Source organism: Giraffa tippelskirchi, chromosome 2 (genome assembly GCF_054371585.1).
Source record: "Giraffa tippelskirchi isolate mGirTip1 chromosome 2, T2T-mGirTip1v1.2.pri, whole genome shotgun sequence".
Lineage (NCBI taxonomy): Eukaryota > Metazoa > Chordata > Mammalia > Artiodactyla > Giraffidae > Giraffa > Giraffa tippelskirchi.
In genome coordinates this window covers 164,261,463-164,283,763 of record NC_137276.1, presented here as the reverse complement: position 1 = coordinate 164,283,763, position 22,301 = coordinate 164,261,463, and the positions used below count along the sequence as shown (strand labels likewise).

Genomic DNA, 22,301 nt, shown 5'->3' with positions numbered 1-22,301 from the left:
CAGAAGTATCCTATAACTATTTTTTTTTTTAATAAATTTATTTATTTTAGTTGGGGGCTAATTACTTTACAATATTGTAGTGGTTTTTGCCATACATTGGCATGAATCAGCCCTGGGTTTACATGTGTTCCCCATCCTGAACCCCCCGCCCACCTCCCTCCCCATCCCAGCCCTCTGGGTCATCCCATTGCCCCAGCCCTGAGCATTTGTCTCATGCATCGAAGCTGGAATGGTGTTCTGTTTCACATATGATAATATACATGTTTCAATGCTATTCTCTCAGAACATCCCACCCTCACCTTCTCCCTCAGAGTCCATAAGACTGTTCTATACATCTGTGTCTCTTATTCTGTCTCGCATATAGGGTTATCGTTACAATCTTTCAAATTCCATATATATGCATTAGTAAGAAGTATCCTATAACTTTAGATAACAGGAACTTATTTGATTTGTAGAGTACTTTAATAGATTATATTATCAGGTATGAGAGTTTAAGACTGATGGTTTGCAGAATGTAAGAAAATTAACAATACCATTTAGCTATAGAATGATTTTATATATTTAATAACTCATACTCACCTTTTCAGCAAAAGTGATTTTTCCAGCTCTTAAAATCACTAAAGATCCATTCACAGGCATATTTAAAGCCTCAAAGTCTTGTTTAGTGCCAAAATTAGCATAGACCAGTTTACCCTAGAATAAAGACATTAGATTCAATGAGCATTATGGTATTAGAGCAATGACAGTCTGCCACCAAATATTTTACAGGTCAAACCCAAGAGAGAGGAAAAAAAAAAGAAGGCCAAGGCCTAGAAAAAGTATACGAGAGTTCTGAAGTCAAAAGTGGTCAGGGGACTTCCCTGGTGGTCCAGTGGCTAAGACTCTGCACTCCCAATGCAGGGAGCCTAAGTTTGATTCCTGATTGGGGAACTAGATCACACATGCCACAACTAAGACCCAGCACAAACAAATAAATAAATTTCTTTTTCTAAAAAGTGTTCAGGGTTAACAGGAGTGAAGTCAAGATTTCTGGTCTCCAATATTCATATCTTTCATTATCTTATGATACCTTTCATTTAATTAACATTGACTATTTATGTCAATTTACATTGCTTCAGATATTTTGGGGAAAGAGAAAGGATAATAAAATATGCTTAAGCAAAGAGATATCTATCAATAAAAACACTAGACTAGCCAAGGCAGAACCAATTACATAATGTTCCTACACTTGAACTGTAGATAACTGAGGACATAAGAATTAACTGAAAGTTGTGATAATAAATCCATCCAAAAGTTGTTTTAGAATAAAATAAACTTGCAGAGATCAACTTTTAGATGTTTATGTAAGCTGTCATCATAATGCTCCTCAACTCTATCAGAGTTCAGATGAACTGGTATAAACTGACATTAACAACCAAATATCTAAATACAAATAGCATTCAAGTGAACCAATCCTCTCCACATTCTTTAACAGAACTGAGAGAATTAATTCTTAGGTAGGTTGATAAGGACCCCAGGGCCCCCGAGGAGAAAGGGGGTCTCTTGAGGAGAAGAAAAGGACAAACTTTTTTTCCTACATTCCTTAGTCTTAGTCACAGAAAATGTTTTTCCCAGAGCTAATGATTACACAACAAAGCTCGTCTTGCTCAAGGGTATGTTTTTCCTTAAGCTCTGTATCTTGGTTATCTTGTTATATTATGACTTATGTTATGGGAATGGGTCTGGTAAGACCTTTCTATTGTTAGTTCTAACCTTGTTAATTTAAGATGTATGTTGTGGGAGTGGGTCTGGTAAACATATATAAGGCCTTGATACCACTAGTGAGTAGGGGCACTGTCCCCTTCTGATGTCTATGTCAGTAGCTTTGTCTGTCCTTTTTCACTGTCATAAAACTTCTGCCACACAAAAGTTCTTGAGTGATCAAGCCTGGTCCCTGGTCCTGAAGGTAAGTCTTCTTCAGAGATCACGTCTTCTTCAGATCATCTTCTTCATACATCGTTCACCGTAAACTATCACTACCTACCTCCAAAACACTGGCTTGTGGGTGGCCAGTGAAAGTGATACAGCACAGGGAACCAAGAAGACAGAGGAGAACCATAAAACTTCATTTGGCTCAGAAGACAGTCTCCAGATAAGACTCTGGCATATAAATATGTGGTTTTTAACCTAAAAACCTAGCTAGCTAGCTGCTTTTCAGCTTCTATAGTAGTTTGGCCAAATTTGCCTAAATTTTAAAGGATCAAGCATTAAAGCATTAAACTAACATTAGACTCTAGCCAAGATGGTTATTTATATCCGCCTCCCCATAAGGGTGAATCGGATACATAAATTCATTCAGTAAATACTAGCATGTGTCAGGCACTGTCCAAGGCTCTGTGACATAGCAGAAAATGAAACTAACCCCTAGCCCTTAGTGTAGCTTACATTCTAGCGTGGAAACAAGTGAATAATGTCAGGTTCTGTACTTACAGGATAAGGAGAAAGACTGGAGGAAGGCCATTTTCGATAAGATAATCAAAGAAGACTTCCCCAGGGAGGTAATGCTGGAGAAGTCTCAAGGGGAATGTGAGGGAAGAAGCCATGCTGATATCTAAGGGAGGAGTGGGACAGACAAAGGGAAAGGCGATTTCTCAAGGCCTTGAGGTGGGAACGTGCTTGAGCTAGAGTGTTTGAGGAACAGCAGGGAGGTGAGAGCGGCCACAGCAGAGTGTGTGAAGAGCAGAGCAGTAGAATTACTTAGGGCCTTGCTGACCAAGCTGAGGACTCGGGATTTTAACTGGCATAGGAGGGATGAGAACAAAAATATTCCATGATCAGCTACATTTTACAAGTAAACCTATACTAAGAACAGGAAAGACAATGAGTTTTCAAGCCATTCAACAGGGGATAAAGTCTCATGCACAGCTTTGCCTTACTCACAGTAACTGTCGCAGCCTTACTATATGCCACGTAACCCTCATAACCCTCAGGACTCTCCACTGAGTATGCCTGACTGCCGTCACCACTCGTACTCACTATAGACACCGAGTTTTGAGAACTGTGGGGAAAAAAAAAAAGGTTAAGGGAAAATGAAGCTAAGGCATCTTTGAGAAAAAAATTAAATGGATTTAATACATGTAGCATTTGACATGCATTATTTATTTTGAAGGTCTTTGCTATAATTAGGGCTTCTCTGGTGGCTCAGATGGTAAAGAGTCCACCTGGAATGCAGGGACCTAGATTCGATCCCTGGGTTGGGAAGATCCTACCAGGCAAGATGGTAGGAGTGGCTACCCATTCCAGTATTCTTGCCTGGAGAATTCCACGGACAGAGGAACGTGGGGGGCTACAGTCCATGGGGTCGCAAAGAGTCAGACAATAATTAGCACACCTGAGAATAGCTAATTCTATAAAATGAGGTTACCATCTTTCAACATACCTGCCTTTGACCTGAATCTTAACAAAATGTTCATCATGCCAGACTTTGTTGAACTTATATTCACGTAATTTATTTTCAATGAAAAAAGCCAAACTGTTATCTTTTTGAGATCCAGCCTCACGCGGGACGTAAGAATTTTCATTTAGCATCCTGGAGGGGAAAAAACTCACTGTTAAATGAACTAAAGTTTAACTTAAACACTGAACTCAAGTATCAAGCAAGTTGTCTTAAAAGCATAACTCAATAAAATAACTGTGACCCAAAATTCTGGATTAACCAGATAGAGACAAGCTTAGAAGGGGGAAAAAAAAAAGCATCTATATTTGAAGGAATTAAACCTCTTTATCTACTGTAAAGCCTCATCCCTATGTATCTGCTTAGGGTAATTTTAGGGGAAATGAGTAGTTTCCATAAGATCTGCTGTAAGCAAAATGAACGACAGTGTTACTGTTGGTGAATTCAAGACACACAGCTTCAATTTCACTTCTTGAAGCATTCTGAATATCCCAGAAGCAAAACTCCTCTTCGTTTTGATTTCTCGTGACTCTTTGTAAATACACACATTAGTTATATAATCTTTTTTGAGACTACAGCCTCACCCTCACTTTATCCATAATGCCTAGTGTACAGTACACACAAAAATATTCACCAGAAGAAGTAAAAATGCCAAGATTTCTCATTTAAGACCAAAAGAATTATTGCCCCATTGAAACTATTCGGGGTTAATGAAAGGTAAAAGATGATTTGTTCTTTACAGAGTTAGATGTGTCCAAAGATCTTAAAGAATCTAAAGACAAGGACTCCCCTGGTGGTCCAGTGGTAAAGAATCTACCTGCCAATGCAGGGGATGCGAGTTTGATCCCTGGTCTGGGAAGATTCCCCATGCTGTAGGTTAGCTAAGCTCCTGTGCCACAACTACTGAGCCTGCACTCTGGAGCCTCTGTTCCACAACAAGAGAAGACACTGTACTGCAACTAAAGAAAGCCTGTACACACAGCAATGAAGACCCAGTGCAGCCAGAAAAAGAAAGATCTACAGACAGAAACCTTAAGGGACACTTCTTAGGGTATGGGTTGAGTGAGAACCAGAAGAAATCAAGAAATACTTGAGACTTGGGCTGTCAGTTAGTCCTGAGCTAGAGGATGAAAAAAGCTGCCGATCCCTTTATGGATAGTAGCAGGGCTCAGCATGACTTACAGGGGGATGAGATGGAAAATCAGAGAACAAAGTCTGACAGCAAGCAACAGGCTACAAAGAACCAGATGACAAAAAGACCATGAGCCTATGAATTTTCTTAAAAAAAAAGGGGGGGGGAAAGAATCTGCCTGCAATGCGGGAGACCCGAGTTCGATCCCTAGGTTGGGAAGATCCCCTGGAGAAGGGAATGGCTACCCACTCCACTATTCTTGCCTCGAGAATTCCACAGAGAAGCCTGGTGGGCTACAATCTGTGGGGTCACAAAGAGTCAGACAAGACTGAGCAACTAACACTTTCACTTTCACTACCCTTTAACTGAAAATGTCTCACCTATTCTAAACAGCTTTTCCTCTAGACTATCACCCTTGTTTTATTCTGTTGCACCTAACAGTATTTGTTTAGGCACTGAGGTTGAACTGTGAAGCAGCTCTGGCTTACTTGATGACCCTGGCAAAGTCTATGGCATCCAGTTTGTCTGACAACGTTGATTTGAGGTCTCCCCAGAATATGCGAGGTATTCCAGGGAGTTGCTGATGTGTTTCGAAAACTTCTGGCTCCTCTGGGCACGAAGGCTGTGTTTCTGCCGGTTTCCCACAATCACCTTGAGGTTCCACACGTTTACAATAGCCCAAGTAGCCAATCATAAATCCTAAGGATAAAAAGTTTCAGAGCTGAACTCAAAGAATTTCATTTATACTCCATTCCTGTAAGAATTGTTAATATTTTCAGTTATCCCTTGAAAATGCTGGCATTAATTAAATTGTAAGGCATCTGAAAGTAAATAAGCCATCTCAGCTTTGTCTATTTTAAACCATTCAATCTATTATAATAATTTCATTTTAAACAGTTAGCTTTTCAAAGCAGAGGTAACTTTTCCCAGAAGCCTTCTGTGAACCCTCAGGTCCAGTGTCTATGCTACAAATAACCTGTGCAAATTTCTAGTGTAACATTTGCACATTACACTGAAATGATTCCTGTGTTGCTCTTCTCCCACCAGGCTAACCTCAAAGGCAAGTATAGAATCGTAGGCACCATTGTATTCCTAGTGTCTTGCACAATGCACATAAAAAAGTACTACATAAATGTTTGCTGAGCTGGATGAACAAACTTCCTAGAGTTGATGACAAGGAATTTTTTAAGTTTTGAATGGCTGTTCTTACCAATCAAGAAAAAGATGATTACAGCAATGATCCCGTAGCAGATATATCCATTTAACCTTTTCGGTTTTGTGATACTGGTTTGGTTACCCCCCATGTTACTGTCAACATTTTCTTCTTCATCTGCAGCTAATTTCATCTCCACATGACTGTTATCACCATCTACTTGCCGAGCCAGACTAAACCTGGTATATGACAATGGTTCTCCACCAAACTGAGATTTAAAAAAAAAAAAAGAAAGAAAGCATTATGAAGGAGAAGAAAGGGAACTGGGACATTTAAAGGAAGCGTGGTCAGGTGTTACTGGGCCATTACTATGACTTGCTGTACATTCTCAAGGAAAAAGAAGTTCCCTTTTCAAGCTAGCACTATTCCCTGTGCCCAGTTCTGTCAACAGCAGAAAGGACTGGTTCATACACTGGCCTTCATCTCATTCAGCCTTTTCATTCAAAGTTTCTATTATCATGTCTACTGACAGACATTTTGACCAGTGCTTTCTTTAGTTTACCTGAACTACCTGACTATCTCTTCACTATGCCCTGAAACTTCTTACATGATTTTCCATAATTAATTCTACTCAAGACTGAATATACCCTTCCTTTGTGAGATCTATTACACCTCAACACCACCACTTCAAATGTAAATGAGTAACTGATGGTAGCTTTGGGTATTTTTTTCCTGCTTACTGGGTGAAAACCATCCTCGTATGCTTCAGATTCTTGCAAACTGGTGACACAGAAATACATCTTAAAATCTTACCAAGTTAGAGAATGCTGATCTCGCTTGATCCATCATTCTGAGCTGCCACACAGAAGAGCCTAGACACAAAACAGAATTAGCATAATGAGATATCTAACGCAGATACCACTGTATTAGACTAGTGAGGACTTTCCATTAAGTATTATATATCAAGTTTACTTTTAAATATATTATCACCTTTCTAGAAAGGATCTTTAACCAAGATAGTTTAACATGACAAGTAAATTTAGGGTGATCCTTGATCAGCTCCTGAAGGTGGGTTGAGGACAACTTGAAGGATATTATTGGGAGAAGTAAGAAATTTGAATACAGACTATATCCTAGACAACAGTATTATATCAATATTAGATTTAGAATTGTGATATGATATCGCATTTTTTGGAGGAGTATGTCCTTGTTAGGAGATTAATGCCAACAATTTTAGGGATGAAGTATCGTGATGTCTGTCACTTACTTTCAAATAGTTCACTTTAACTGAATTCACCAGACAAAGAAAAGGGACAAATACAAAAGACAATAGACTAGCACCTGAAAAAAAAAAAAAAACCAACTAACAAAAGTAAAATTAAGCCAAAGACTGGTTATGCTACGCAAACCGGTAACAAATCATGCCAATAGAAAAGGAGAGAAAACCCGATCCTTCTAATTAAATGAACAATTTCTAACAAATGATTTGATAGATCTTTGATGCAAAAAGAATAGATAAAAGAAAAGCACAGAGTATGCTATTTTACAGATGAAAAAGACAATTATTTGAGACCTTAAGTGACGTGTTCAAGGCTGAAAACCGATCATCTAAAAATGAAGTCCAACGGCTTTCTATAAAACTGGTTTTACAGAGAGCATGTTCTCATCTCCAGAAATTTAAGAAATTACTTTTAACTTTTTTCAAAGCAAACTATGCCTCTGTAACCAAGAGTGTTAACAGTTAAAGCACAGGTATTAACTGAAATCTAGATTTTTCTAATTAATTTGGTTTGAGTGCATCTGGACGCTTGAAAGTGATAGTATGTTGAGATGTATAAAAAGACATTTATTTCACACTATTTTAAAGCTTTTCCTCTAAAAGTATACTCATAGCACATTTAACACCCACATAGCAAAAAGCAAGATGTGATATACATGCAGATTGTAAAGCAAAGAAACTATACAAACTGGCATTAGAAAAGTCTCCTACCAAACTCTATTAACAAAAAAAACCAATTTTTAATCCTCAAGCTTTAAAGACCAAAGCCAATAAGCAGAAGTTCATACTCTTAGAAGCACAATCTCACCCCATCTGGTACAAAAAGCTTATCACTATCACTGCACTCAACTGTATAAACCCAATCACTAGAGCCAGAACTGGAAGGCCCCACCCTGAACCAATTTTAATCACCCTTTTCTAGGAAAAAACAGCTTACCAGCTTAATATTCATCTGACTCAGCCACTCCTCAAGGTTTCTAGTTTTAAATGAATTTTAAGACTAAAGTGACAACACATTCAAATAAATGATCTAAATAAAAGGTGTAAATAAACAATGAGGAGATTGAGTGCAAGTCTAAAGAAACAGATATTTTAATAGCACATGTCATGATTTTGCATAGTTAAAATATATACTTATAAGTATAAGTATATTACTTATACTGAGCAAACAGATAATACTATTTCTATTTCAATCCCCAGACACAAAATTAAGACTGTAACATAAAAGAAATCAAGTCAGAGGAGGAAAAAAAGTGTGACCTAGGTAATTCTCATTTTTTTTAAATTAACTTGTTTTTTATTGAAAGATAACTGCTTTACAGAATTTTGCTGTTTTCTGTCAAACCTCAACATGGATCAGCCATAGGTATACATATATCACCTCCCTTTTGAAACTCCCTCCCATCTCCCTCCCCATCCCACCCCTCTAGGTTGATACAGAGCCCCTGTTTGAGTTTCCTGAGCCATAGAGCAAATTCCTGTTACCTATCTATTTTACATATGATAATGTAAGTTTCCATGTTACTCTTTCCATACATCTCACCCTCTCCTCCCCTCTCCACATGTTCATAAGTCTATTCACTATGTCTGTTTCTCCATTGTTGCCCTGTAAATAAATTCTTCAGTACCATTTTTCTAGATTCTGTACATATGTACTAGAATACGGTATTTATCTTTCTCTTTCTGACTCACTTCACTCTGTATAATAGGTTCTAGGTTCATCCATCTCATTAGAACTGACTCAAATGTGTTCACTTTTATGGCTGAGTAATATTCCATTGGGGGTGTGTGTGTGTGTATATATATATATATATATATATATACACACACACACAACTTCTTTATCCATTCATCTGTTGATGGACCTCTAGGTTGCTTCCATGTTCTAGCTATTGTAAATAGTGCTGCAATGAACCATTGTTCGTTGTGCACCATTGTGCACAAGATACATGTGTCTTTTTCAATTTTGGTTTCCTCAGGGTATATGCCTAGGAGTGGAATTACTGGGTCACATTGTGGTTTTATTCCTAGTTTTTTAAGGAATATCCATTCTGTCTTCCATAGTGGCTGTATCAATTTACATTCCCACCAACAGTGCAAGAGTGTTCCCTTTTCTCCACACCCTCGATAATTCTCATTTTAACTCCATCATTGAACCCCCCATCTGTGAAGAACACAATTCTATCCACATTTTCATTCTATCTAAAATATCCACAAAGGCTATTCCTGAAGTTTTACCCATAACAAAATTGAGTCATTCTTTCAAAATAATTTCACCCATTAGTAAAGCTTTCTATTTAAAAGAATCCCTTAATGTTTTTTCTAACTGAAATAACTATGTGCTCTAAAAGCATGGGAGAAAAACTTTTCAAACCAACCTATAAACAAGTAGTTCTGTTACAAGACTACATATATAAGCCAAACAACTCTTACTTAGCTTATTTCAAGATGTCACCATCAATGCTAACAATGTATTACAAAAGACAAACCAAACATCACCATGATTTTTATTTATATTAGCATCTTGTATATCTTTGGTGTTCTCAATGATAACTGGGAAAAATATTCAGTTTCTCACACTAATGAAAATTCAGGCAAGTAAAATCAGAGCCCCACATGTTTTAAACATGAAATGGAAGGAAGATCTGAAATGTTTTAAACTGAGCCATGGGACGGAAGACAGAAGGCAGGCAAAGGTAATAGCTAGACTATAGTCCCAAGCTTCTTTCAAATTCAAATCATCTTATTCCTACTTTCTTGCTATGTGGCATTAATATTCTTTTTAATTTTTTAATATGGTAATTATCTTGAGGTCTTATGCTACTTTGGGACGTCTTAAAATCATAGGTCTGTGCAAAATATATATAGCTAGTGGGATTAGATACCAAAATACCTACATAGAAAACATATTCAAAGCCACTACTCCACTCTACCTGAAATAAATATAAGACACGTGTTTTTTTAATAATGACAAGCCCATTTCAATTTAGAAAACAAGCCACAGTTTCAAGTCCTTGGAGCTCACATAAATGAAGTTTCTCTGTCTGCTTCCAAGGCTCTGTTCTAGAGACCTTCACCACCTAATAATAACTTCACTGCCCTCTACCTTCTCCAGAATGAGACAAAATCCAGCCCCTGCCTGTACCCACTAACATTCTTCCTTTGTTCTTAAAGTCCTACCCATTTCTTCCCGGATCAGCTCAAGGGCCATCTCCATGAAGCGTTCTCCGACTGCTCTCTCTACCCCACAAAACTCGCTGTGGAATTACGTGGTAATCAACAAAGATAACTTTATTTCTCAACAGTACTAGGGCATGCTAAATGTACATGAGGTTCACGTTTCACACAATTTGGAAATTATATGAAAAGGAATGTAATGAAAACCTTGGATGTGGGATCTTCCCATCCTTGCTACTATTTTGGTTTATCCTGAAATCACTGGGCAAAGCTTGGGTAGGTAAGAAACTTTAAAAAGTAGAAAAACCTTAACCTTTACCTGGCAGAGCTCCAAGATGTCAAGTCATTGGTTATAGATACCCATTTTGTAAATAGTTTCCCAAGACATTTATGCATTTGCAGGTGAAAATGAAAAGATTACAGGAACTTACAAAACTGCATGGCCCTTAGAGCACACAACTTGTGTATACCCAGAATGACTTATAAAGAGACGGCTGGCCAAGGTTTTTACTAGCTTTAAGAGTCTAACTTTATGAGCCTAAAATGAAAAAGCAGTGGAGGCGATCAAAGAAAACAAAGCAAAATGTTCATTCTTATTTAGCTTTCTGAGAAAAAGATTGCTCAAGTTGAAGGTCAGGGCCACTTGAAGTCCCTGCAGTTTATCTGTGTAGTGGTCATCTGAGAGAGCAGACAGAAGGGGTACACACACAAGAGTTCCAAAAGGCCTCAGAGAATCATTTTTAAGAGCTTTCAATTGCTGTCTGATTCAAGGTGAGCTGGGAGCTTTGTTCATTACAGATAGCTACGTAATCAAAGGCAAGTAAATACCACTCCTTAGGGCAGAGTTAGCTGAGTTGTTCCTTATCCAAAAGTCTTCAGCACAGGCTAGGTTCACCACCACCATTACTTAACAAGAACATCCCATCAAAGACTTTTGGAAAACATTTCATGTCAATGACAAAATTTTTAATTCTGGATTTTGTGTAGCATATTGAGTCTATCACAGTCCAAAATTGAAAGAAACAACAACAAAAACAGTCAATCCTAAAGGAAGTCAACCCTGAACATTCATTGGAAAGACTGACGCTGAAGCTCCAATACTTTGGCCACCCAATGCTAAGAGCCAACTTAGAAAAGACCCTGATACTGGGAAAGACTGAGGGCAGGTGGAGAAAGGGATGAGAGGATGAAACGGTTGGATGGCATCACCGACTCAATGGACATGAGTTTGAGTAAACTCCAGGAGATAGTGAAGAAAGGACAGGGAAGACTGGGGTCCTGCAGTCCATGGAGTGGCAAAGAGTCAGACATGACTTAGCAACTGTCTGAACAACAATAATCCAAAACTGAGGAAAAAACCCAAAGCAAAACAAACAAAAAACCCAGCAGGACCAGCAAGTACTTTAGGGAACCTAACCTTAATTTTCAAAGTAGAAAAATCAGGGAGGGACTTCCCTGGCAGTCCAGTGGTTAAGATTCTGGGCTTCTACTGCAAGGGGCACAGGTTTCAGCTCTGCCCTGGGGAACTAAGATCCCATTTAAAAAAAATTAGAAAACCACTTCTGGAAATCACCTTAAATGTCTATGTCAATAAGGTCAAATTCCCCAGCTCAGAGACCACGGAATCAGCATCTAGTATTCCAAACTCCTATCTAAGCCTAGAATAAAGGTATCAGATATCCAAATACTTCTGTAACAGGATAACTATCTCCTCGTTCAACCTTCTTACCAGAAAAAGCACCAGCAATCAATTTCTTTGGCGTATCCAGTCACCACAATCTGGCCTACGGCAAAATGTTAACCTGGGTTAAGTCACAACTTGCCCACCCGCCACATTACTAGCTAGAAAGCTGTCCACCGCAACTAGTGATACAATGGGCTTCTAAGGCGTTTTATATCATCAAGCACAGCCCTTTGATACCATATCGCTAATTTCCTGAAGGAAAAAGTCGATTCCTATCCAAATAGCTTTTACGTGGCCCCTAGACCATAGCTTTCACAAAGTAGAAGCCTTATTCCTACGGTCTCCCATCTGTTAGTAGGAAGAGCCTAGCAATCCGAATACTCGTAAAGATGAACACCTGCGGGATTCAGTCGGCTTCTTAGAAAAACTGAGAACCCACACACAAGGCCAACAGGCAGCGCGGAAAGCTCAGGTTGTACTCGAGTTCAAATATACGGCTTACAGAAACCCTTGTCTACATGCCCAGGACACAGTCCTAATGCAGTCGAGGACAGCTTTGTCCTTCAACAATGAGACCACGGCCCCGGCGGGCCCCGAGGCATCCAAGAGCTACGAGCTCAAGGTCATCCACGCACCCCGACAGCCCTTCCCTGGGAACACTTCCTGAAAGGGCCACGTGCTCCCCGCAGAGTGGCTCAGCGCTGCGGCAGCGTGGCTGACGCCTCGCTCCCGGGCCTGCAGCCTAGGGCTGTCCCCAAGAGGGCCTGCATCTTCTCAGGGCGAGCTAGTGAGGACAAGGGATCCGGGTGACCTGGGAAGCCGGGAGCAAAATGGCAGGGCGTAGAACGACAGTGAACACCCCTCATCTCGCCCTCAGGACCCTAACAGAACCTATTCGCCGGGCCGGGGGCCGAGGGGAGGAGGGCACCGGTAAGGGAATGGTCGGGCAGCCCGTCCCGCAGCGCCGCTACACCCCGCTTCACCTGCAGCCTGGCTCCGCTCTCCGCCACAGCCCCTTTCCCGCCGCCACGCGGGCTACGTTCCCGCCCGCCAACCCTGAGGCGCTGCAGCCTCCGGGCGCCCTGCGCGGCTCCCCAGGCTGCTGGGCCGCACCGAGGAGGGTCGCACCCGAGCCCGCTCCAAGCAGCCCCGCAGGCTGAGGAGAGGGTAGGAGAGTCGGCGGGATTCTAGCAGCCGCGTGTCACTCACAGAGGCGCCTCCCCCGTCCGCTGCTTCCCGACCCGCCACCAGTCTTTGCCGACGCCCTCTGTTGGGATAACCACCCCCAACTTGAAGTTTATAGTCTGGCCCTGCCCTCGTCACTTCCTGTATCACGTACACCTTCGGAGGCGCTCTGGAAAAAGACAGCCGGCGGCTAGGAGTGGGCAGGCAGTCGGTTGGGGGCCCTCCGCTGGAGCGCGGGTCCCGGCGACGCGAGGTCGGAGGGAGAAGGCGCCAGACTGCAGGTGCAGGAGGGGTTGAGCAAGTGGTGCACTAACTTCCTCCTCGCGTCCTCAGCTGGCGCGCAGCCGCAGCCCTGCCTCCTGGAGCCCTCCGTCTATCCTTGACCGATCTTCTGGCAGTGCAGTGCAAGGTCAAATTGTGTTAGCGTTTATTCCTAAATGCTGGATACTTAAATTGAAATAATATTTATTTTAAAGTGCCTGTCGTTGCTAGAATATTAAGTAGTCACTAAAGCCATGTTGTGAATATATGTTTTGCAGCATCAGAAATAGGATAAGCAAAACAGAATTAAAAGCAAAATGTAATTGTATAGCACAGGGAACTATATTCACTATCTTGTAATATTTAATGGAAAAGAATCGAATATAGATATGTATATATGCATAACCAAATCACTTCGCTGTACATCTGAAACTAACGCAATATTGTAAATCAACTATAATTGTTTTTAAAAGGAAAATGCAGATTTGTATTTCAGATGTATAAAAGCTGCCCATGAATCACTAAGACTGGCATAGAACTTTGCAGAATATTTTAATTCATGAGGGAATGGAAGAGAAAATAGAAACAACTGATTTATTAGGGTGATAGAATTGTAGAACTTTGATGTTCCTTGCCATTGTTGTTATTATAGGATTGTGCAATGCGTAATAAATAAATAAAATGGATTGTTAAATCACTTTCTAAACTCTTAGAAAACATCCTCCCTTTGGTCGGTAATATACAGTGAGCGAGATTAGACAAGTTTACAAATAGCCCCTAGTCTTGGGCCATAAAAAGGGTTACAGATAAACCGCTCTCCTGGTCAGAGCCTAGAGGGAGACAACAACAGTCTTCTGAAATGCAAATCTGTTTCCCAGCCTTGAGATTCTGCTCTTCCCCTTACTACCCGCAGGGATGTCTGTCCACCGCCCTTCTCTATACTCTGGTTCCCTAAAGTCTCTCACTAAGGAGAAGTATTTTAAAATCTTGGATGTAGGAATATCGCTGCATCTTAGTGGATCTACACAGAAAAACAGTTAAAGCAGGGAATGGAACAGATTCGTTTTGATGGGGCCAACTTGAAATTCTGACAGCAGGTCGACTGAGTCCCTTCTCCTTCCCAGCCTGGTGGGACTTTAAAAGAGAAAAGAAACAAACAATGCTGATATCCAGGGAAAATGTTATAACCACGTGGAGAAAGTGGACTTAGGAGACTGCAGGTCAGGATGTAATCTCTGAAAATCCAAATTAAAACCTTTACATTCACTAGAATGAAACCATAAAGAACACACTAAAGAGGATGTCAATTACATGTTTATTTTCACGCTTTTATTAGTAACAAGGGATACAATGCAATTACATTCCCTTCACTATCCCTTTCTCCCTGGAAGCCCTGTGGGATCTCCCTCTGTAATTTCAAGTAGATCAAAATAAATTTGTCGTGCTTTGTTGTGGAACCTATACTGAGAGGCAATTCTGCTTTGTCTGATATTCCATATATATGTTCAAAGATTTTACTTTTTTAAATCAGAGTTTCGTTGTTGTTGTTGCCATTATTGCATACCATTAGCTCCCACTTCTGGAGACCAATAACTTGGATGCTTGCAATGAAATAAATTTTTGGTAACTTTATTTAAACTATTCATCATAACTGAAATGGATATTATTCAATTTCCAACCTTCCACGGACTTACATAAGACTTACCTAAAATCCATGCAGTTCTACCAAAAGGCACACAAAAAACTGTTTTAAAATCATGTATACTAGAAGTTTGCATAAAGGAAATTGGAGACTGGAGAGGGGTGTACAATATGCTTAAATAATAAACAAGCAAGTAAATAAATAAAAGCCCTGGAGATCTGGGGAAAGAGCACAAAAACTGAAGTTAAGGAACTGGAGTTCTCAACTTTCTTGACCCTGGATTCTCAACTTTCTTGACCCTGGGTTGTATCAGCTCTTAAATGAGAATAAAAAATACTTGCTTCAGAGATTTTTCTGTGGGTTTTAATGATATAAGGCAAGTGCAGTCTCCTAAAACCAGTCTACACTGGCACAGAGAAGATTCTTGGTTGAGTCTGTCTGGGTGGAATAGAGCAGAATCAGGCAGAAAAGTAACATGGAAGATGTCTTCAGGCCAGACTTAGATTGATGAGGAGACCAGTTTCCTGTGGTGTATATTAAAAATCCTCCTCTATGTAAATACCTCAGGGAAACCAGTGGTGGAAGAGAGTTACAGGAATCATTAGCTGCAAAATTCTCCCTCCCTCCCTTTTCTTCACCTTGAGATGAAAGCAGGAATCTTCCTGTTTTCAGTGAGAGAGAATAACAGGAAAAAGTAAAGCAGAGAAGTCACTGATGAGGTGAAAAGGGCCCCAGCCTCAAAGTTAGCAACTAGTCCAGAGCTGTCCCAACTGTGCTGCAGAACCATGGGCTAACTGGCGCTCTATGCCTCAGTTTTCCCATTGGCCACATAGAGATGACATGCTTTTATTTCCTTCACCAGGAAAATAACTTTTTTCCCCTAAAAAGTAGGAAAGCTCCTTAAACTACACAGTTATACACATACAAGGTGCTGCTAGTTCAGAGCCCAAGCCAAATGAGTGTGGCCTGGTAACTGAAAAGTTCTAAGCAACTAGCAATGAGGTTATTTGTCCAGAAAAGGAAAGTTGTCTTTGATAGCTTTTGGTGAACGGTGTCAGATTCTTGATCTCTGAAGAAGATTTAGCTTTGGGACCAGGGACCAGGCTTGATCACTCAAGAGCTTTTGTGTAGCAGTTTTATAAAAGTATGAAAAGGGACCAAGAAAGCTTCTGACATAGACATCAGAAGGGAGACGGAGAGTGCCCCCTTTGCTAGTCTTAGCAAGGGAATTAAATACTTTTGAATTAGTTACTACAATAAATCAAAAGAATATCTCAAGATTGTAAAAATTTTACCAGACCCACTCCCACAATCTATCAAGAAAGCTGAGTACCGAAGAATTGATGCTTTTGAACTGTGGTGTTGAAGAAGACTCTTGAGAGACCCTTGGACAGCAAGGAGATCCAATCTGTCCATCTTAAAGGAAATCAGTCCTGAATATTCATTGGAAGGACTGATGCTGAAGCTGAAACTCCAATACTTCAGCCACCTGATGCGAAGAGCTGACTCACTAGAAAAGACCCTGATGCTGGGAAAGATTGAAGGTGGGAGGAGAAAGGGTCAACAGAGGATGAGATGGTTGGATAGCATCACCGACTCAATGGACATGAGTTTGAGTAAACTCTGGGAGTTGGTGATGGACAGGGAGGCCTGGTGTGCTGTAGTCCATGGGGTCACAAGAGTCTGACACGACTGAGTGACTGAACTGAACTCCCACAATTTACATTTTAAGATGACAGGATTATAGTTAACAATAGAAAGATCTTACCAGACCCACTCCCATAATATACATTCTAAGATACCAGGATTAGTCAGATGGTTTTCAGGAAGGAGAAACCATCCTCAAGCAGGATACATTGTTGTTATATAATCCTTACTAAGGAACGTAGGAAAAAAAGTTTGTCCTTTCCTTCTCGTTGAGAATTCCAGACCCTTTTCTCCTCCTCAGGGACCCCAGATTTCTTATCAACCTGCCTAGGAATCGACTCTCTCATCTTCAGTGGCACTTGACTGCCCTGATTCCAGTAAAAATGACTCCGTTATTGATAATGGCTGAGGGGAAAAGGTACTGCATTTATACAATAATGTTCATTGAGTAGTATTATGGGCTTCCCTGCTGGCTCAGATGGTAAAGAATCTGCCTGCAATGTGGGAGACCTGGGTTCAATCCATGGGTTGGGAAGATACCCTGGAGGAGGGCATGGCAACCCACTCCAGTATTCTTGCCTGGAGAATCCCCATGGACAGAGGAGCCTAGAGGGCTACAGCCCATGGGCTCACAAAGAGTGGGACACAACTGAGCGACAAGCACAGCATGGCACAGCATTGTGTGTCCAGCAAAGACACGTAAAGAGATAGGAAAGGAATCTGTACCCCTGAAAACGCAAACAACATGGCTGGGGAAATAGAATTTATACTTAAAGAGCAAATAATAAGGATCCAAATATGAAATACAAGCAAAAATAAAAGTGAATCAAGGTCCGCGACAGCCAACTGCCCAGATCTGAAAAGGAAGGTAAGATTTTAGTGTGTTTATTAAGGCAGACTGTACTTCTCTACTCTAAATCTTGTTCCAAATCATATGCCTATTTGTGCTCAGTCATGTCTAGCTCTTTGTGACCCCATGGACTCCTCTGTCCATGGGATTTTTCCAGGCAAGAATACTAGAGTGGGTTGCCATACTCTCCTCCAGGGGATCTTCCCGACAACAGGGATCGAATCTGAGTCTCCTATGGCTCCTGGCAGGAGGATTCTTTGCCACTGAGCCTCCTGGGAAGACCATGTATGCCTATTTATTAATACATTCTAGTTAGCTACTGGGAAAAGGCAATGGCACCCCACTCCAGTACTCTTGCTTGGAGAATCCCAAAGACGGAGGAGCCTGGTAGGCTGCTGTCTATGGGGTCACACAGAGTCAGACACGACTGAATGACTTCACTTTCACTTTCATGCACTGGAGAAGGAAATGGCAACCCACTCCAGTACTCTTGCCTGGAGAATCCCAGGGACAGAGGAGCCTGGTGGGCTGCCGTCTATGGGGTCACACAGAGTCAGACACGACTGATGTGACTTAGCAGCAGTTAGCTACCTGTTTTTTAATAATTGTTTTGTAATGTAAAAGTACAATCGAATATAAACACTCTCATCTCTAACTCAGGCACAAGTACAAGAAGAAACTTTTGCTACTTGCCCCACAACATCAAAATTAAAACATACACCCCTTCCAGGGGATAGAAATCAAGAACCTAGGGGGGAAAGCAAGGAGGATGGGAGAGAGGGACAGCACTGTAAATCCAATCCTCAAAGATGATGCAGGTTGGGGGTGGGAGGTTTTTAGTTTTTAGACAAAGGCATTTAGTGCTTTTTCCCTTACCTTGTACGACGTTAACTTGTTTATGTTATGTATATTTTATCACAGTTTATAAAGTACATTAATCTGTCAACTCAGAAACTGAGGATTCAAAATCATTTGCTTTTTCTAGGGTCCTCTCTGTGGCCCAAATGCTAAATAAGTTCTCTTATGTCGGCATTTCTCAAACATTTTTGACTGTGTTCCACGGTAAAATGTTCACTTGATTGCACAATCCAGTATCAGTTGAGCTCGATTCATGCACTCAGTCATGTCCAACTCTTTGCAGTCCCATGGACCGCAACCAGTATATATGGGTATGTGTGTATATTCACATGAAACAAGTAAAAGTTTCATTAAATAATACCCTTGCTGTGTGCAAAGCAGTATGGAATTTTCTATTTAATTTTTTAAAATGCTGATTTCAACCTATTAAATTAATTTCTCAGTGGGCTATGACCTGTGTTTGAAAACCACAGTCCTAATCCATCTCCTTTCTTGAAGCATAAATCTAGTGAACAAGACAAACAACTTGCTCAAAGTTAAACATCAACTTGAAAGGATTCTCCCTGTTACTTTGCCCACCATTTCAACTTTCTACCATCCTACACTTGAGCAAATATTGATTGAGGTTTTTTGAGTGGGAAGGCACTGTTAGAAAACACAGATCAAGTCTTTTCAAATGCTTTCAAACACTTTGATCAATGATGGCAGAACTCTGCTGGACACAGTATAGGTCCTCCCAGTAACCACTATAGATGCCACTCCAACCTACATTGGCTCTGACCACAGCTCCTATTTGACAACCTGTATCCACTTTCTTTACTTTGGAATCCTAAGCTCAGGGCAATCACCTTAGACTAGAATCATAAAATAAAAATGTGGAGTTCTACACACTGGAACAGGATTGTTCCAGAGAATGAAGGAGGATTGTCACCTAATATATTTGAGGGTTGATATTTGAGGTTGCTACTATTTTCCACTTTATTTTGCATTTTTTTTCCCTTTAAAATATACTTGAAAACCTTCAGTTTCCTGTCCTAATACTGCTGACTAAATTATTCTGTGCTAAGAGGAAGCTCACATGGGAGAACATGGAACAGGAACAATCCAGGTTAATATGGTGGAATCTGCCCCCACTTTATAGCAAGTGGTAAAAGTTACTCAGGGCAGGAACGCAGAATACATAATTAATTTTAAAATTAATTAAAAGAATATTTATGCCAATGAACACAGTGCTCAAAGTCGGAGTTTGGGGCAGGATATACGGTCCTATTGAGCCCTTCTAGTTTAATAACAGAATTTCAAGTCTGGAAGGAACTTTAGCTCATGTACCATACACAGCCTATAACAGATGTCCACTAAACATATGGAGATTTCATCTAACAAAATTTCTCTACTTCACCCCATCAAGTGGTTGTGTAGCTTCTACTCAACCGTTTCAATGAGAGCAAATGTATCACTTACAAAACCTTGATAGGTTTGGGAGAGCCTTGGGAAGTTCAGACTGTTAGAAAGCTTTTACCTAGTTAATTCCCTAGTGGTCCAGTGGTTAGGATTCAGCTTTCACTGCCAACTAGGTTTAATCCCTGGCAAGCCATTCAGTGTGGCCAAAAAAAAAAAGTTTTCACCCATATTATACTGAATTCTCTTTCCCTTCTTTTGATAAATTGGTTATTGTTTGAAGACTGCTCTTATGTCCACAGCTATCATCTTTGCTTTGGGTGAAATATCCTGATCCCTTCTAAGGGCCACCACAGGACACGAGTCTATGTTTCCCCACTCACTAGTCAGTTTTGGAAGCATGGTTTGACCAATCCAGATGGTCAAACAGAAGAATGGAGCGGGGCTACCATTCCTCTGTTGCAGAGGTTTCTGCCTTTACAGATGCCATCTGCCAGCCACCTCAGTCCCTACCTTAACAGCCACTACACATTGTAACCTCATGCTGAGCTCTCAGCAAGAGTTCAAAGGGGAGAGATTGGCCTTTGGAGCAGAGAAACCTGGGTTCAAAATCTAGTTTTGCATGTACTAGCTAATTGTGCTACTATTCCATGTTTCTCTCTTTTCCGTGGATAATGTAATATCCACATACTGTTGCAGTCTGATACACTATACATAGACTCTCTTCCCCAGTTTATTGCTACTCTAGTTAGCAAATGATGCAGAAGAATCTAGTCTATTTGGCTGGGAATATCCTTGATATTAGAGCTGAATGACAGATAACAGCTAAGATTTATTAAACATCTACTGTGTGCTAAAAGACTTCCCTGGTGGCTCAGACGGTAAAGCGTCTGCCTATAATGCGGGAGACCTGGGTTCAATCCCTGGGTGGGGAAGATGCTCTGGAGAAGGAAATGGCACGCCACTCCAATATTCTTGCCTGGAAAATCCCATGGTCAGAGAAGCCTGGTGGGCTACAGTCCATGGGGTCGCAAAGAGTCGGACACAACTGAGCGACTTCACTTTCACTTTCACTTCAAAGCCAAGCCAAGAGTACATGTGAAGAGAAGGTAAACCTAGAAAAACCTAAACCTAGTGTGCTAAAAATGATTCTAGTCCTGAGATCCAGCAGGGCCCTGTATGACTCCTGGGCACAAAGCTTTTCTGTGTCCCCCATTTCTTTGATTATAGGAAATAGCCTTCATTCAGCCTCCAAAGGGTCTTCCCTCGTAGCTCAGTCGGTAAAGAATCTGCCTGCAATGCAGGAGACCTGGGTTCGATTCCGGGGTTGAGAAGATCCCTGTAGAAGGAAATGGCAACCCACTCCAGTATTCCTGCCTGGAGAATCCCATGGACAAAGGAGCCTGGCAGGCTATAGTCCATGGGGTCGAAAGAGTCAGACCTGATGTGGTGACTAAACCACCACCACCACAGCCTCCATGACCTTCCCAGAGTTCCAATGGACAGATTTAAGCAGTTGTTAATTAGGGAAGGGGCTTCCCTTGTAGCTCAGTCAGTAAAGAATCTGCCTGCAGTGCAGGAAACCAGGGTTTGATTCCCAGGTCAGGAAGATCCCCTGGAGAAGGAAATGGCAACCCACTCCTTGGAAGGGAGGGAATGTGAAACAAAGGAGAAATGGTCAAGAGAAATAATAACATAGCTTTGGGGCAGAGTCCTGGTTCCCATCAATGGATTGTTGCAGTTGCTCAGTCGTGTCCGACTCTTTGCAACCCTACGGACTACAGCACACCAGGTTTCCCTGTCCTTCACTATCTCCACACAGGAAAAATAGCTTTGAGCTGTTTTGTAGATACTGAAGTCTCCTCGAGGTGGGAGAAATTAATGATTCCCACAAGCATGCAGACTCCAGACCAGGCAGAACCTGAAGGTTGATGATGCTGACTTCTACTTATCTCACCACCAACCCATCAGAGAAATCTAGGTACAGGTTTAATAGAATTGCAATGCATTCATATTATCTCTACAAGACAAGCTGATTTATTAAATTCTCAGTATGTGTACTTATCTATGATAAGGAGATTCCTTTTTTTTTTCCATGCCATGCACATGTGGGATCTTAGATCCCCGTGCGTGCCTGTGTATGTACTCAGTCGTGTCTGGCTCTTTGTGACCCCCATGGACTGTAGCTCACCAGGCTCCTCTGTCCAAGGGATTTTTCCAGGCGAGAATACTGAAGTGGGTTGCCATTCCCTGCTCCTGGGGATCTTCCCAACCCAGGGATCGAATACAGGTCTCCTACATTGCAGGCGGATTCTTTATCATCTGAGCCACCAGGGAAGCCCAAGAATACTGGAGTGGGTTGCCATTCCCTTCTCCAGAGGATCTTTCCAACCCAGGGATAAAACCCACGTCTCTTGTGTCTCCTCCACTGGCAGGATTCTTTACCACTGAGCCACCTGGGAATCCCCCTTAGTTTCCCAACCAGGGATCAAACCCATGTCCCCTGCACTGAAAATGGAGTCTTAACTATTGGACTACCAGGGAAGTCCCATGGAGAGCAACTGAGTTAAAATAAATATATTAACTTTGTTTAAAAATATCA

General features: G+C 41.2%; 1 protein-coding gene across 4 annotated transcripts in view; it reads right to left on the bottom strand.

Annotated features, from left to right (window-relative positions):
* TFRC (transferrin receptor) overlaps window positions 1-13,449 on the bottom strand; it is a 29,172-nt gene extending 15,723 nt beyond the window's left edge. The window contains exons 1-7 of one of the 4 annotated variants that reach the window (XM_081571571.1): window positions 13,198-13,449; window positions 6,532-6,590; window positions 5,776-5,986; window positions 5,054-5,264; window positions 3,419-3,568; window positions 2,920-3,037; window positions 580-693 (exon numbers count right to left, since the gene is read on the bottom strand). In XM_081571571.1, coding sequence (XP_081427697.1) covers window positions 580-693; window positions 2,920-3,037; window positions 3,419-3,568; window positions 5,054-5,264; window positions 5,776-5,986; window positions 6,532-6,567 — 840 coding nt within the window. In that variant the 5' untranslated portion in view covers window positions 6,568-6,590; window positions 13,198-13,449. Of the gene's footprint in view, window positions 1-579; window positions 694-2,919; window positions 3,038-3,418; window positions 3,569-5,053; window positions 5,265-5,775; window positions 5,987-6,531; window positions 6,591-12,841; window positions 13,131-13,197 lie in introns of those variants that run through there. The other 3 variants (XM_081571569.1, XM_081571570.1, XM_081571568.1) reach the window with 3 other exon arrangements.
* Window positions 13,450-22,301: the final 8,852 nt, after the last annotated feature.